Here is a 16,738-nt window from a genome sequence, read left to right on the forward strand (position 1 = left end):
TAATTGTGCAAACAAACACAAATGTAAACTTAGAGAAAAATAATAATTAAGCTTGACTTTGAGATGCAAGCTTCCTAGCAAATTACATTTAACTCTACAGTTACAGACAGATTCTATAACAATCTTTGTCTCCACTCCGGCACTGCTAAAGGGAACATACTAAACGGCTCTGCTGGTAACTCGCTGAATGCTAGTTTGGATTGTGTTAAACCGAGCAGCACCACCAGGGCCAAACACACAGCTGCTTTCTTCAGTGCCAGTTGCAGTGGCATGACTGACTGGTATCACACAGAGCGCGCTGGTTAATTCTTAGTGAAATCACACACAATTAGTTCCAGGGCACCTTAGAGTGGGCATTCATTTTATATCCTAGCCACAGTTGTTCAACTTTTAAGATATTGAAGCGCTTTCTCTTTATGTTTGTGTTTACCTTATAGGTTATTGTGTAATAGCTATTTTTTATAGTGAAAGTTACACAAATAGGTGAGTTTATTAATTGTCTGAATTTTCTTCTTTCAGCTGCCCAAGCAGGCGTTAGGGTCATACCATTTCACTCTGACTGGAGATGACGAGGGGGTTTTCGGGGTGGATTCAGGATTTCTGTATGCTACAGCACCCTTCGACAGAGAGAAGCACCCCTCCTACACGCTGCAGGTCTGTTGCATCAAAAGATCCCAAACGATATTTCAAAAAAGCTTTGAAAAAATGTATTTTTTGCCAAATGTCATGTAAACAGCTACTATTTGCATTTTAATTGCTTCCAAACTTTGGTCTGTCTTGTAATGCAATCGATGGAAAAACAGTAACATTGACGTGTTGCCACTTAAGCAATAAAAAAATAAAAAGCATTTTGGTCCAGGAAATGTGTTGCATGATAACATGCTGAATGTTTGACTTGCATGGAAATCATATTGCAGCAGTCATTTCTGAGCTGTATCTTTTAACTCTACGGATTATATAAGGCTTACTAATCAGCATCCTTAATTTGTCTTGAATTCAAATGATCTGCACTGTGCTTGAACCTCAATTGCAGACATGCAGGGGTGGTAATATTAAACACAGTCTGAGAGCTTGTGGAATGTTCTAAACCTTATGAAACCCCCCTTTAAAAAAAATCAATTTGACTACTTTTATCTGGATTTTCATACAAGATATAAACAAGATGAACTACTTGTTTTCTGGCAGTAGAGGTGACTTTGTATATTCAGAGTTATGTAAACACTGCATTTTAAATGTGTTGGTGTCCTAATATAGCTGTTACTGTGTTGGGACAATACACATTTTCAGTTCTTGTCTTTGTATTTTGTACTTAGATGTATTCCATGGTTCTCTCAGTCAGGTTTCATTACTAGTGTTGCACAGTTAAAACTAACGGTCCACATCAATGGTACAGCCCACGTGGTTAGAAAAAACGTCTTCACATTTGGAACATATTTATTGTATGATTTTCTCAGAAATAATTGTTCCGGTACGTCTTTTTACCAACCATTTTATCAGAGATGCCTTTTCCCTTTCATTATAACTGAAGTCCCCGAAAACACCCCCTTCTAGTTATTATACCATTATACTAGTTATTTTTCTTTCTCTAGAACAAAATAAAAAAGTTTCAATACTTGTCTGTTTTATCTCAGGTGAGCGTGACTGACAAAGGGCAGCCAGTCATTGACCCCATCACTATTTACATCCAGGTGAAGGATAAAAATGACAACTTTCCACAGTTTACAAAGGAATCCATGTCAGGAATCGTCTTCTCTGGTCTGGGGACAAAATCAGGTGAGTGATGTATGACTCCTCTGAGATACAAACTGAACAGAGCTGTTCTTTTAGACTCGTATAGCAAACCTGTATTTTCCTGTACTTCCTTTGTCATTTCACCTAGAGAGTGAAATTGTCCTCACTCGTTAACCAACCAGTTTCTTCTCTTAATGACTGATATGCTTTTTAGCCACTTAATGTACATGCTTGGACCCAGAAAACACTGCTGGGATGAAATTACCTTGTACTACAGTAAAAGAATACCTGAAAGTAAGGCATGCAAACTCAGAGCTCAGAGATACCAGAAATATATTTTATATATCTGCGACATGTTTTTTAAACTGTACACGTGAAAACTACAAAGGAACCGTGCCGGATGGAGGGATTTTAAAGCCATTTGTTTAGTACTGAATACCATCTCCCTTTAAATGTATGTTTGGGGATGTTCTTTCTGTAGCACCAAATTTGATAAGTAGCTCATATCTTGGCGATTAAATCTTTCATAACAGAGACCTAGATCATCATCAGCAGCAACTATACTGTGTATTTTGGCAGCAGTGTGGAGTAGTGGTTAGGGCTCTGGACTCTTGATCGGAGGGTCATGGGTTCAATCCCAGGTGGGGGACACTGCTGCTGTACCCTTGAGCAAGGTACTTTACCTAGATTGCTCCAGTAAAAACCCAACTGTATAAATGGGTAATTGTATGTAAAAAATAATGTAATTGTATGTAAAAATAATGTGATATCTTGTAACAATTGTAAGTCGCCCTGGATAAGGGTGTCTGCTAAGAAATAAATAATAATAATTTAATGCTGTTAAGGTATTCTCTTAGTCAATACCGTAGGGCTTATGCTACGCTATTTAAACGTGCTGTGCGACATTTAATATCATTGTTTTTTATTAATTTTTTTTTCTAAACTCTGTATTGCTCTTGGAGTTTCATAAGCTATAATCACGTCAAGTAAAATCTTTTTATATCCAGACAAAGTACGTGAAGTCTAAAAAAAACCTAAAAAACGAAAAAAAACACACACACACACATTTTATTCTGTAGCAATGGCACACTTGGTCATGTGTTTGTGCTGTTAACCTTCAGATAGATTTGTAATCACAGTATTGTCTGAATCGACAGCATTGATTGCGTTATTTAAAAGTGCTGTGCGACATTTAAAAATGCCACACATGACGAATATCATTGTTTTTTATTCTTTTTTTTTTCTAAACTCTTTATTGCTCTTGGAGTTTCATAAGCTACAATCACGTCAGGTAAAATCTTTTTATATCCAGACAAGTATGTGAAGTCTAAAAAGAAAAAAAAAGAAAAGAAAAAAAAACACACACAATTTTTATTCTGTAGCAATGGCACACTTAGTCATGTTTTTGTGCTGTTGACCTTCAGATAGATTTGTATTCACAGTATTGTCTGAATCGACAGTGTTGGCTTCTACAGCATGTTACACAAATGTATCAGAGATGACACAGAAAAGCTCAGGGCTTATTTATACAACTCAGCGGGTTCCTGCGCCAATGTGTGGAGCACAGGAGGTAGAGGAACCTTCTGTTGATTGGATGATAGAGATTAAACAATTTGCTATTGGCTTCTTTATTCAAAGACAGCTGTTGTAGTGGTCTTGTGGTCTATTACAGGTCGTAAAAATGGTGCTCTGCAGTGGTCCTATGGCATTTAGGATTCTTGATAATGGGCCTTATTCACTTTAAAGGGCACATAAGGACCTTTTAATTTTATTGTGTTACCATGTGTTGCTACAACTGTTTAATTATTATTATTTTTTTATTTTACATTTCGACCACTTTTTTAAACTTTTAAATTGCATTCCCTGGCTTCTCATGTACCCGGATGGACCTCTCAGAACTACATTTCCCATCATCCTCCTGCTCATAGATGTAACTGAGATGGATTTACCAGTGAGCATGAGGAAGCTGGGAAATGTAGTTCTGGGAGGTCCATGTAGGTACAGTACATGGGAAGCCGTCTTGAGGCAGGGAATGCAATTTAAGTTTAAAAAAGTGGTCAAACAGTAAAAAAAAAAAAAAATAATTAAAACAATACACACACCTTATGTAAACAGTTGTAGCAACACATGAGAACATGCAACACAATAAAATAAAAAGGTCCTTATGTACCCTTTAAGGGCGATTACAGCTGATAACCTTCTAGCAAACTTCCGACCTGCAAACCTGAGAGCATTTTTTAAGATGGATTTAAAACTTAAAACAGTCTTTACATTTTGTGAATAGTGCCCAGTAGAGCTGTACTCCATGATCTTTTCATTCTACTGTCAATCTGAATTATGGTCATAATGCTGAGTAGCGGAATATTTCATCTGGCTAAACGCCATGGACATTTCTTTTCTTCTGTATATAGACTGACTATTTAAGGCATGGAATATTTGAATGGATTTGTATATAATAAAACAAAATCTATAAATATGTATTGCCAGGATCAAATAGAGATTAAAACAAAAAAACTAATACAGCAGGCTGCAGTCTGTGAATCACATGACTGAGATACACCTGGCTGAGTGGAAAGCCCAACAAGAGGATAATGTGTTTCTGTTTACCTTCCCATTGTTTTATATACCAGCAGTTATTGACTTTCCTTCATTAGCTGGTATAATGCTGCAAACTAGACAAAATAGTCACATGACTGCTGTTTCCAAAGTGCTTCTCAACAGGCTCAATATTAGCTGCTGCCTCCTGACTGTAATTTTCCTTTTGTACCACAGACTATCAATGCAAAGTAGTTCCCGCTTACAATACAATAAAATACAGCTTACATTTGTATAGCAATATTCATGTCGCCATCCCAGAGTGCTTTATAAATATGAAGTTAAATGACCAAAAGCCTTATTTGTATTGCTTTATTCTAGGTATCAATTGCATTATGTTTGTGATTACTGTGTTAGAATCATGTTCTTACTGCAGCAAGCAAGGTAGTAAAAACAAATCTAGGACTGTAAGAAATACATCAGTAAGCAAAACCATGTAGACCAAATGTGGTTTTCTTATACGCACTGGGGGCAGAGTGTTGCTGGGGATAGGTTCATGGTTACATTGTGATGTACTTTAATGTACTAAGACCTGGGGATAAGTGTGGATTTTGCTTGGGTACCCCAAAGTTCCTCACCTTGTTCTTTTTTTTCTGGTTCCTGTTAGGGTCTCCCTTTATGCAGGTGCAGGCCACTGACCTGGATGACCCCGCCACCCCACATGCTGACCTCCGCTACAGTCTGGTCAGTCAGGCCCCCGCAGAACCATCCGGAAACATGTTCCAGATTCACTCCTTGACTGGCTCTGTGTCCCTCACTGCAGAAGGCAAGTCTGACAATTAATACAGTGTGGATAGTCTGCAGTATTCACACTGCTGAAACAAGTCATTGTGAGGTAACTGAGCAGACAGTATCTGGTGTTTCATTCGGTCACTTTTACCAGGTTTTGTTTTTTTACATTTTTTATTTGATTTGAGTAATTTTTTAGAACAGTGGTGGTTTAGTGCAGTGGAAATGCATTCAACAGATCCTGGTTAAACAAAAACAAACTGAATCTGTGTGGCGTTGTATATTACAGATTTCAGGGAGCTCCACATAGTTGGGAAGGAAATGACTCTGAAGCTGTTAAGATATATTGTGTCTCAGAAAATCACTAAGTCAGTTCATTATTTGGAGCTTCTAAATAAACCTTTTTAAACCCACACAGAGCATTTAGTATTCCCCTTTACGTTTGTTTTGGAAAGTGTGAGCCAGTGATTTCCATTTGGATCACTTTTGGTAAGCGTCTCTGTGATTTCTGTGATTCAACACTTGAGTGTCAGATGAAAGCCCTTGTCAGCCGCTTTTGTGGCGCTATCACGAGCAAGTCTGTTGAAATGTTTAATAAGAGAGAAGCTGGCTGGCAAGCTACAGTAAAACTAGTGCACAGTCATGGAGAAAACCAATCAGGGCTTAACTAATGCTATTTTAGTGTAACTTTTCTGCCCCTTTGCAGATTGACTGAACCATTTCAGAGATTACACCCAGGAGTCATTGTCCCCCAGTGGATGACCCATGTGAACTCATTCAGTGTTGAAAATCTGCAGATTGCTTCCTTAATGTTATGATTTCCATAACATGAGAGTAGATGTTAAAACTTCATGCTGATTTGAACTCGGCTCTCGCCAAGATAAGCACCAACTAAGACGTAGCTTTACTGTAAACTAATGTGATCCATCTGCGTCTCCATCTATTTGCGTTTCCATCCATCTGATGATGTAGATATCCTTCTGCCTGGTGTTGATGACTGAAGTGTAATGCTGGCTCCAGGGATCAGCTTATTTTGCCTCCCCAGCGCATCAGCATGACAACCGTCTGGATTGAGCTAAGTAGGGTACATCTCTGGGGTCTTCAAGTTAAACCTGGTTAACAACTAACCATGTATACCAGCTTTGATTACATCTTTAACAGAGTCGCAGACAAGCTGTGATGCGGAAATTGCCGTCCCTTCCACAAAATATAAAAAAAGACTTTTGAGTGTGGAGGCATTGAGAGGAAAATGACTTGACAATAATAATAATTATTATAATTATAATACTTTATAGAATGCTGAATGCTGTAGGAATTTACAGTTAATACTAGGATATGTTTCTAGCACCAAGCAGTCGCTGTGTCTCCTGTTAGCCACGTGATTATGTGATTCTCCCATGATACCAGAAATCAGAAAATTGTGCAGTCAAAGAATGCTCCTTATACTGTCGCTCCTATAGAGATCATTAAGAATTCCATGTACACAAAAAAGGGTCTTTTATTACAAGGAATTTCAATATGAATAGCATTTATTCTGGGTACATTTCGTAATTCATAATCTTTTTATCTGTTTAAACTGCTAGTGGGTAAAAATATTGAGTTAAAAATGACTTCACCATCAGGGGAATTCAGAATTTTTAAAAAATACACAGTTCAGAGTTTGCTTGGTTTGGCTAAAACTGTGCGTAATTGAGACAAGCCCAACAACAACAACAAAAAAACATGCAGTGTGTTTCTTCCACAGGTCAACATATTTATCTTCTGCTTTATTCTAATTACTACTTTGGAGGCAAGTTGTTACATAATATATGATAACTGCTGTACTTCAAAAAGGTTTCCTTACATTCATTGGTTAGTTTTTTAATTCTGGGTCACAGATTCAAAACCATTAAACTTGTAACAAGCTTTCAAACATAAAGATGGCGTCCTGTAGTACATGATGACTCAGAGCGAAAGAAATAGAAATAGACAACATCCCTAAAAGCCCTGTTCTGTCAGTGACTAACCTAGTTTGAAGACCTGGAGGTGGTCAGATTGGGGTTGAGGCACCACTCACTTTGAATACATAACTCATATTGGAGACTCAGTTAAACAACGGCTCAGCAATATTTGGCCACTTGGTAAAAAGGGTGCCTGGTAAATACTCATCTAAAAAGAAACAGCAGCCGTGAGTGATAGAGAACACGGATAGTGGGATAGTTCATATTAATATTATAAAATCCCTTTAAAGTTTGTGCTCCTGTTTTCTAGGTGCACGTCTCCTAGACCCAGAGAAGTGTAACATGTATCACCTGAAGGTGACAGTCAAGGACATGGGTGAGGAGTCCTATGCACACACAGCGGAGGGCATTGTGTCCATTAAAGTCATGGAGAACACGTGGATCCCACTAGCGCCTGTGAATCTGCAGGAGAACCAGCGAGGCCCTTTCCCACAGCGGATCTCCCAGGTAAGGAGACAGACGTAACTGTGCTGAAAGTATATCAAGGCAAATAACTACAGTAAAAAAAAAAAAATCACCTTTTCCCAGTTCACTTTGACTTGAAAATCCTTTCATATTGTGCAAAATGTTTAAATGATCTAAATTTGAGGTTAAACTTACAACGTTATGTTGCAAGAGCAATCAAACTCATTGCACATTTTTCAAAACTTAAAGAAGGAGCTGCACACCCCTAATACACTATAAATGTACTGTAACTGCAAATTATAACACTGCAATGCAGATTTTAACGCTAGCTAATCTACAGTCTCACAACACTCTTCAGTTATTTGTCCTTGTCCAAAGGGCTTTCACTACAACCAACCGTGCTTGTTATTCATAAGAAGTAACCACTGGGGCCGCCAGTCAAAATGATGGTGTTTCTGTAGCCACTGCCGCACTATAGCATCATTCATCATAAGGAGTTTAAATTTGCCTTTCTGGTTCAGTGACTGGATTACATGTTGATTAACTTCAGTTTTGAATCAAGGTTTAGTTCGACACAGCAATCCCTGTAGTCTACACAACTACAGGATAATGTTTAAATGGCATGGGAAGGGTGTATTTTTTTCATTTTTTAATGTCATTCTCTCCTTCATTGGATATTCCCCTTGGTATGACTCACATTTGTGACCTCTAAAGGTTTCTATAACTGTTCCACATAAGAAGACACCCCTCCTGTGTCTCTCTGGTGTCACAAACCACCACCCTCCCCCCCACCACCCCACATGATGTAAAACTGCATTCCTCCATGGTGTGCAGCATGCTCTGCTTACACCAGGGGGCTTCCCTGACCTTTAGCTTGTTATATAACATTTATAGTATCAGTCACAGCTGAATGCTTTCATCTGCTCCCAAAAATATGAATAGACGCACTCTCACTTAGGGCAGCATTAAAAGTGAAAGCTTTACACCCATTTTTCAGGTGTTCTTCTTAAGCACACCTCCTGTATACTTCAAAATAAATGTACATATCCAACACTGTGGCTACACTGTACTTACACTTTTGTTACATTACTTACAACAAAATGAAATTATTGAGTAAATCTTTGTGCAGTTAATGTGCCTGTATTTAAAGTGTATCCAAACTTGTTAATGTCAAATTGAGCTTTTGAGTGCAGGGTCATTTGCTCCTATCAATATGAGACAAACAGGTGAAACCACGATACTGCATCCCAAAACCACGTTATCATTGTCTGAGATGTGCCTACAGTATATAGCAGGTTAACAAATCAAAATCAATTACAGTCAGAATATAAACTGAATAAATGTCAAGAAAAAATGTCAAGAAAAAGAAGCTGATCTGTAACTGTACAAGCCTCTCCCAGCAAAATCCCACATTAAGAGAATGTATAGGTCTTTCTATTCTATTCTGTTCTTTCCTGACAGAGTGCCTTGAATGATGTGTGCTAGTCCCACCTACACGTACACACACACACACACACACTAACACCCACTCACCCCCTACACAGATGTGGACAGACCTACTCTGAGGGAAGCCTGACTCAGAAATACGGATGTTAGCTGCTGCTTGTATAACTTTACTTTACCCTGGGGAAGTTCTGAAAGCAGAACAGGTCATTCTAATATTGATTGCAGTCTTGACTTTGTTATCTTCGTGGTGTCTTTGTGTCTTGGTGTTTTGTCTTTGAAAGCTGCTTGTGTGAAGTTCAGGCCGACACAGCTGGAGAGTTCAGAATAGAGAGTTCTGTCTGTATTTGTATGAATGCCAGAAATGCGCAGGTTTGATGCCTACCTGCCTGGGAAACAACCTACATCCACGCCACCTACATAATATTCAGCAGTATCTGTGTGTGTGTGTGTGTGTGTGTGTATGTGTGGGTGTGTGTGTGTGTGGGGTGTGTGTGTGTGTGTGTGTGTGTGTGTGTGTGTGTGTGTGTGTGTGTGTGTATGTGTGTGTCTGTCTTAAGTACTGCTTTGTTATGCTGCCCTTTTCCAAAGCATGTCAGACATTACTCATCTTTGCTACATTTGCTGTATTTCTGTATTTTGAAAGGTAATTGAGCAATTTATCATGCTTTTCAAATAGGATTTTACTTGAGTTTGAGGTAAAACTATAAGAAACTGCTGTAGAGAAACTTTATGGCACCAGGATGAAGGCTTTATCATAGATGACTATGGATGATTTATTAATAACAGTTGACACAAGCACATATCTCAGCATTTTTTACTTGCATGGTTTTGGCATTGCCTTTCGGAGCCTCCAAACTGCAATTGTCATTTCTCTGTCGGCAGCTGCTATTAAATGAAGGATGATACGAATGTGGGAGTTACCTGAGTCCAGCCTGCTTGACTTTTGGTGATGGCTGCAGGGATTTTGCTGTCAAATGATCGTTTTTAAAGGTGTATTTAAAGGTTCTTGTCTGAAACTTTACATTGCCTTTACATGACTATAATCTGACAGTTTTGCAAGATAACAGTTGTTTTAGCATAATCAATCAGCTTATGATTGGGTGTGATTCCCATTTTCCTCTGAAATCGATCCCAAGCCTTACAATATTGACTCCTTACTCGATAATTGTGGTTTTTCTTTAATGTTATTAATGTCTCAGATTAGGGTCCACTCAAGGATGTCTCTAGTTTAAGTGTGCATGCTACACACACAGCAGATCTTATCTGGAGCAAGGGGATAGATGGAGGCAGGCTCTTACTGTATAAATTACTAAACGTTCTTAAACTTCAACGCTGCAACGCCTGTAGTATGCAGGTCAGTCTGTTTTTAATAAAAATAAACTGGGAGATATTAAGGTTGCTCTCCAAACAATACATCCACTTCGTCGCTTACTGTGCTGGCTGCGGGTTATTATCTTAGACATACAAACAGCAAAGGCATGTTACTGAGAAGACAAGGCATTGTCATGTGGAAGAAGTCAGGAGTCTGTGAAAGCTGTAGGGAATAAAGAATGATTCAGCTGAGCAGCTTGTTATACGAGAAAGCTGAGGAGCTGCAGTCACTGTTTCAACTCCTGCCGTTTTAAGCTTTTCATTTTTCATACCACGGCACACGGCAAGGATAAACAGTGTCAGAACGGCTGCACACTGAGTGATGCTGAGCAGAGACCCGGGTCTCCACAAGACCTATTATTTAGGAGAAGCCCTTTGTGAAAGGTTGTGCAAGCCCCCATGGGCTTGAGAGAACATCTTCACTGCTCTTACTGGGATTGAAGATGTATGAGCAGAGCATGGGCTGAGGGCCTCACAATCTGACTGCTTCACTTCTGATATGCTGTGGCAGCACCAGAGAGAAACAGCAGTCAAATTGCATAACATTGAGGAACTTCAAAGCGGTCTGTAGTTGAACTGCAGATAAGCTTCTCTAGAACATCTTACTCCCTGATCTTGAATAAAATTAAACTGCAGTTTAACTTCACAGTAGCTTCATTGTTTGTGTGGTTACAAGGCTATACTATACTTTGCAGTTCCAGACTGCTTATAGTCTTATTTCATTAATTAATTAAATAAATTTTACTGTTTATTAAACTTTTTCTAGACTGCTGTTGGCAATTTTTTCATATAGTCCATATTTCATATATTGTTTTTATGACACCATGTTAAGATTGATGAGATACAGTGTATTTAAATGGCTTTCCCTGGAAAGCTAAAAATCTAATTGGAATTGTTTAACCCAGTTCAAGTATTCTTTCCATCATGGAAACCAAACAGCAGCAAAAACAACAGTGATAACCTCTCACCACACTTGTTAAAAATACCAGCTGTACATTGGGGTGTATATGCAGAACCACAGTTGTTGTCACCCTTGGTAATACTGTTCTCTTCCAAAATACATGTACTGAAATAGGGTCCTGGGTATTTGGGGAAGCAACAGGGCTGCAAAGTATCACAGTTTTGAAGCCGTTCACATTTATGGATTTATATTGGGATTTGTAGGTTTTTTATCTAAGGACTATTCAAAGGGTTTTGTGTGTGTTTGTGTTTCAACTTTAAAATATAAATGAAAAATGATGACAAAAAACAAACCACAATTAAACAGCAAAGCTTCATGTCTTGATTGTTCTAGCAGCAGTTCTGACCCGTAGGGTTCCACAGAGTCGGTATAGCTGAGGGGCTTACTGATGTTCTTTAATTGAAGCAGGGTTTGAATCATTGCTGCTGGCAGCGACAGTGTCGTGAGGGGACCCATTGCAGTAATGTCTGGTACAAAGCTAGACTGGTCATAGTTGAGAGCTGACTAACAGCTGAAAGGCTTTTAACTCTAGTGGAAAATGGAAAGCTGGCTTGTTTCAGACAAGCGTGCTGATAAATGCAGACAAATCCCAGTAAAATTTTCCTCTGGCAGCTAATAACCCCCTCCTCCATCGACCACTCCACATCTTGGTTTTCCCCGAGTGTAATCATGGTACGGTCAAAGCTAGAGTATCAGAACTTTGATTTTACTAACACCTCTGTTATCTGAGATGACCACGTGGTACATTATATATAGATACATGTGCAAAACAGCCCTCTATCTCATTTACTTACAGTACTTTACAGTATACAGTACATTTAAAGGTACAGGGTTTGTTTTCCATTTAATTGATTTGGTGTGATTAATCAATCGCTCACATGCTCTGATTCAGTTAAATGAAAAGGTCAAAATTAAAAGCTGTTAATTAAAAACATTTGCAAACCTCACCCTGGTCCCAATTCATTTGTATAATAGAAATTTCACTGTAAAAATAAATAAATAAATAAATAAATAAATAAATAAATAAATAAATTAATTAATTATATATATCTATCTATATATATATATATATATATATATATATATATATATATATATATAGATATATATATAGATATATTTATACTGTATATATTAGCATTTATTTTTCTCTTTTTATAAATGCTTATATGTGTATCAAATATAATATAAAATTAGCTGTATGGTAAATTGTTAATCATATTAAAAAAAAAAACATTTAATTATATTTAAACAACCATCATGCATAAAAAAACCTTTCCTTCACCTTTTAATTTTTTTTTACTGTGAGTACTTTGCTGTCTTATTGGTTTAAATTGGTACACTACATACCAGTTCATTTTTAACATTTCCCAGAAACAGTCTTTAACGTGTATGTAGGCAGAAGATCGTTCCATTCCCAGCACCTCATTATACGAGAGACTCATGCTGTCCACAGATTTGTACAGCCATGCACGTCACTCTGCTCTCCTCCTTGTGAGTCAGGACATAAACACCTTTTCTAATGTCACTAGAAGTAAAAGACTGATAAAGTATTTATACCTCCACATAAAGCTACAAGCAAATAGGCATTGCTACTTTACCTCAGTGTACATTGTCTTCCCAGTATCAAACAACAGCAATAAACTCTAATTAATATGCAACTTTACCACTACTCGTTACAGTATTCAGAGCTGGTAACTGTAGAGCCTTTAAAGTTTTTAAGTGAAACAGATGTTCAGGGCTATAGCAGATAATAAGGTCCAAGTCACTCCTCTCTTTATCAGGTTTAGTGAAACCACTGGCACAGCCACAGTATGATACTGCATTTTGGCTTTAGGTTTAGTGATCGATCAGGTTTAAGTTATAATGCACCCTACTTTCCACTGTGAATCTCACTTCCTGTAATTATGTCATATTTTCTTCTTCCCCTTAAACTACATTTATATTGCATTTTGAACAATACAATATGAGAAACCGTTTCTGTTCAATAGCAGTGCCACTGCATGGATGCACAGTGCAATACAGCTGCAGTTGAACTGCAGTTTAAATGTTACAGGGGGATTTGGAATGGTATGTCCAGCACAGTTTTACAATAGGTACATTTCAGTCATCAATTTAGTACATCACGTAAAAACAGTTTTCATCCAATACGAAAAAAACATAATTGATCAGTAACACTGCACTGTTACTCATTTCCTTTTGTATCCCACACAAACACTTTCCAAGTGTAATTAGCTGAAATGTGCAGTTTGCTCAACGTGCTGTTTTGTATAGTGTTATAATAATAGATGACTCAGCTGAAACCATTATGAACATAAAGGTAGAGCACAAGAAACTGGAGTAACCAAAACACATGATCCTTTGTTTTTTTTATAACAAAATAATCGTGCTATTATGTAAATTCTTTCAACGTCCACAACGGTGTCAGTGAAGTAATCCTGTTGCAGTTGGGTTGTATATACAGTTTGGAAAGAGATCGCCCTGTTCAGCAAGCTCTTGATAAGAAGCACATGTGCTGTATGTAACTCCTTGCCCAGGGAGTTCTCCTTCTTAGGCACTGTTTCACAGCCTCCTGGCAGCTGTCCACAGAAATCAGCTTCAAACCAAACAAGTTTCCCAATAATCTCCATGGATACGCTTACACTCTGTGAAATAGATCTTATCATTACTCTTTTTTTGTGGTGGTGGGGGCTTCCTTTTGCAACCATCCCATCACAGTCGGTTTCTTATATCGCACTTGCATGTATAAAAACCAGTGCTAGTTGGGCTTTCCTTAGCTGTTGAATAAAATAAACAAGCCAGGGGATCCTTTTTCTTACTGTCTCGTTTAACAGTTTCCTATCCAGAAATGAAGAAAGGTTTGCCTGGCAATCACAACATGTCTGAATCGCTGAATAGAAAAAAAAAAAAAAAAGCTGCTTAAACTAGTTGCTATGCAGATGGTAATGTATTTGATCATGTGAATATGGTATTCAACCTTAATAGTGAACAGGGTCATCTTGCAGATTTAATGCAATAAACATGGCTCTACAAGAGAGGTAGTTAACCTATGTACTGCGTGCTGTGTCAAAATAAAGTCACTGTGCACATGCATATTCTGCAAATACATTATTTTACAGGAAAGTGTTTGCTAAATGATGAAGTCAAAAGACACAGTTTGTGTTAAAAGTAAAACATAATCGTTATTGTTGTTGATTCTCGTGAGTTGAATACCGTTACAATTGTTTCAGTGCTTTATTGCTTTGTAACCTGCCTTGCAAAACAAAAGGCACAATGGCTCCTTTTCCCCAGTGAGCTGTAAAGATAAGGCATTTCTGTAATGACACCTGTTTAATATTTTCTTTCTACTTTTAAATGACACTTATTTTAATATTGCAGTCTAATGTAAATGGTACAAACATCATTAGCATGTTGTAGTTGGACTATAGGGTAAGAGTGATCTCAAATTGCAGGGACAGAGTTCCTATAGTACCGTGCTCCCTGGTTATCTTATACATAAAACAGTGAATTTGTGAGGACCCTTGTACAGTATAGTACAAATTACTCAGCATAACCGTGAATTTACCAAAAAGGGTGACATCAAACTGGGAAACATCAAGGCAGTACTGTACCTATTTATTTCAGTGAAACTGCACACATTTTTTTTTTTTTTTTTTTTTTTTAATGGTTTGGCCTGAAAAGAGACCTTACCCTTGCCCATGGCAATGTGAGTTATTTGCTCTGTTTAATGTTTGACCAGCTTCGTTTTTTCCACACCTCCAGGCTCAGTGGAGCGGAGGGCCAGCTGTTTACAGGCTGAAGGGAGCTTTCTCTAGGGGTCTTTTTACCATCAGCAGCGAGGGCGTCATCTCAGTGACCCGGCCTCTGGATAGAGAAGCTCAGGCTGAGGTAAGTCAGGGCCACACTGAAGGATTTTATTGCAGTCACATAAACTTAAATGCACTTCAAATTCTGAAAATCATAAATGTGGTAGTGTTGTCTTTTAAATTTGCTAGAATATTGTAAAGTCTTCTTTTAAGGTCCTGGTTGAAAGGAGGGTTTCAGTGGTCATGTGTAATAACACTTCAGCAAAATTGAAGCATGTCAAAATAAGAGTTCTGACATTTGTAACTGAGATTGTATAGAATTTATAAACAGTGTGCTGCCATATAACTCAGAATGTATTTACCTACTCAATTCTTTATTTATCTACTCAAAGCTTCCTATTACTCTGTCACATATGATATAATAAAACTCTTTACCCCCCTATATGAGGCTTAATTTAAAAAATAATTAAAAGCAGGTTAGCAACACTGTCATGATGATAAAGGATGGAGGGGTGTCACTGTAGTGAATATCTGAAGGAATCCTGCGGTGTTAAAGCCAGGTCCTATTGCAAGCGACCATACAGAAAAATCCCTCGTATAGTTTGGCAGGAGCCTGGCAGTGACCCTGTTGTCCCCCTGATAGTTTCAGATTGAGGTATTTGCAGAAAGCCCTGACGGCACTGCGTACGCCGACTCCCTCACGCTGGCAGTCACTGTGGGAGACGACAATGACAACGCACCCGTCTTCTCCCAGCAGCTGTACCAGGCAGACCTGAATGAGCTGGCCGTGCAAGGTGAGACTTGATTTGTGACTCAAGCGCTTCATTTAGGGCGTACATTTACCGGCCCGTCTGAATGGAGGGTCACCCTTGTTCCTCGGTGGAGAGTCCTGCCAGAATGGTTTAAGATCAATGTGATTAGTAATCTATTTGGCAGGGTCAGTCAGCAGTATAAAGGTCTTATTCCCCAGTAAAAACCCAACTGTATAAATGGGTAATTGTGTGTAAAAATAATGTGTAAAAAATAATGTAATTGTACTGTATGTAAAAAAAAAAAAAGGGCGTCTGCTAAGAAATAAATACAAATAATAATAATAATTGTAACCTCCTGGGTGAGTGGATGGCAACTACAAATACTGTATAATTCTGCTGAGTGTGTCATATCACCCATGTCAAAATTATAAATATTTCTTGTATTAATTTGTACTGATATGCCTTATGCATTCAATGCCTACTTCTAATCATGTAGATTCTTGGCTTAATAAGCCAGTGGTTTGCCCAATGCTTCTTTGACGAAATCCAGATCTATATAGAAATATAAATATAAAATCTGGTGTAGTAGCACTTAGCTCTTTAGTTTTCCTAACCTTCCTGTTTTATGAGAGTTGTATATTAGGGTTACAGTGTGTCTTTTACATTTTTTATTAGAGACAGAAATTCTTAGAGTCCAGGCCACTGATGCAGATGCTCCCGCCACGGATAACTCAAAGATTGTTTACCGAATTGCCAGTCAGAAACCAGAAAGCAAAGAGTCTTTATTTAGAATGGACAGGGAATCGGGAGCCATTACGGTGCAGGCAGCTAGTCTGCATGGTGCTGCAACTCACTACACTCTGGAAGTAATAGCAGAGGATCTGGCCGGGAAGAAAGGAGGTAAGCTGACCAGGGGTGAGATATCACACTGCCCAGATTGTG

The 16,738-nt window shown here is 38.2% G+C and overlaps 1 protein-coding gene across 3 annotated transcripts in view; it reads left to right on the forward strand.

The window, feature by feature from the left end:
* LOC117425151 (cadherin-16) overlaps positions 1-16,738 on the forward strand; it is a 41,948-nt gene that overhangs the window by 10,062 nt on the left and 15,148 nt on the right. For all 3 annotated transcript variants that reach the window (XM_058993749.1, XM_058993750.1, XM_058993751.1), the window contains exons 5-11: positions 520-654; positions 1,632-1,773; positions 4,934-5,092; positions 7,306-7,502; positions 15,001-15,126; positions 15,688-15,838; positions 16,472-16,696. In XM_058993749.1, the coding sequence (XP_058849732.1) occupies positions 520-654; positions 1,632-1,773; positions 4,934-5,092; positions 7,306-7,502; positions 15,001-15,126; positions 15,688-15,838; positions 16,472-16,696 (1,135 nt within the window). The remainder of the gene's footprint in view (positions 1-519; positions 655-1,631; positions 1,774-4,933; positions 5,093-7,305; positions 7,503-15,000; positions 15,127-15,687; positions 15,839-16,471; positions 16,697-16,738) is intronic.

The sequence above is a fragment of the Acipenser ruthenus genome, chromosome 20 (assembly GCF_902713425.1).
Source record: "Acipenser ruthenus chromosome 20, fAciRut3.2 maternal haplotype, whole genome shotgun sequence".
Lineage (NCBI taxonomy): Eukaryota > Metazoa > Chordata > Actinopteri > Acipenseriformes > Acipenseridae > Acipenser > Acipenser ruthenus.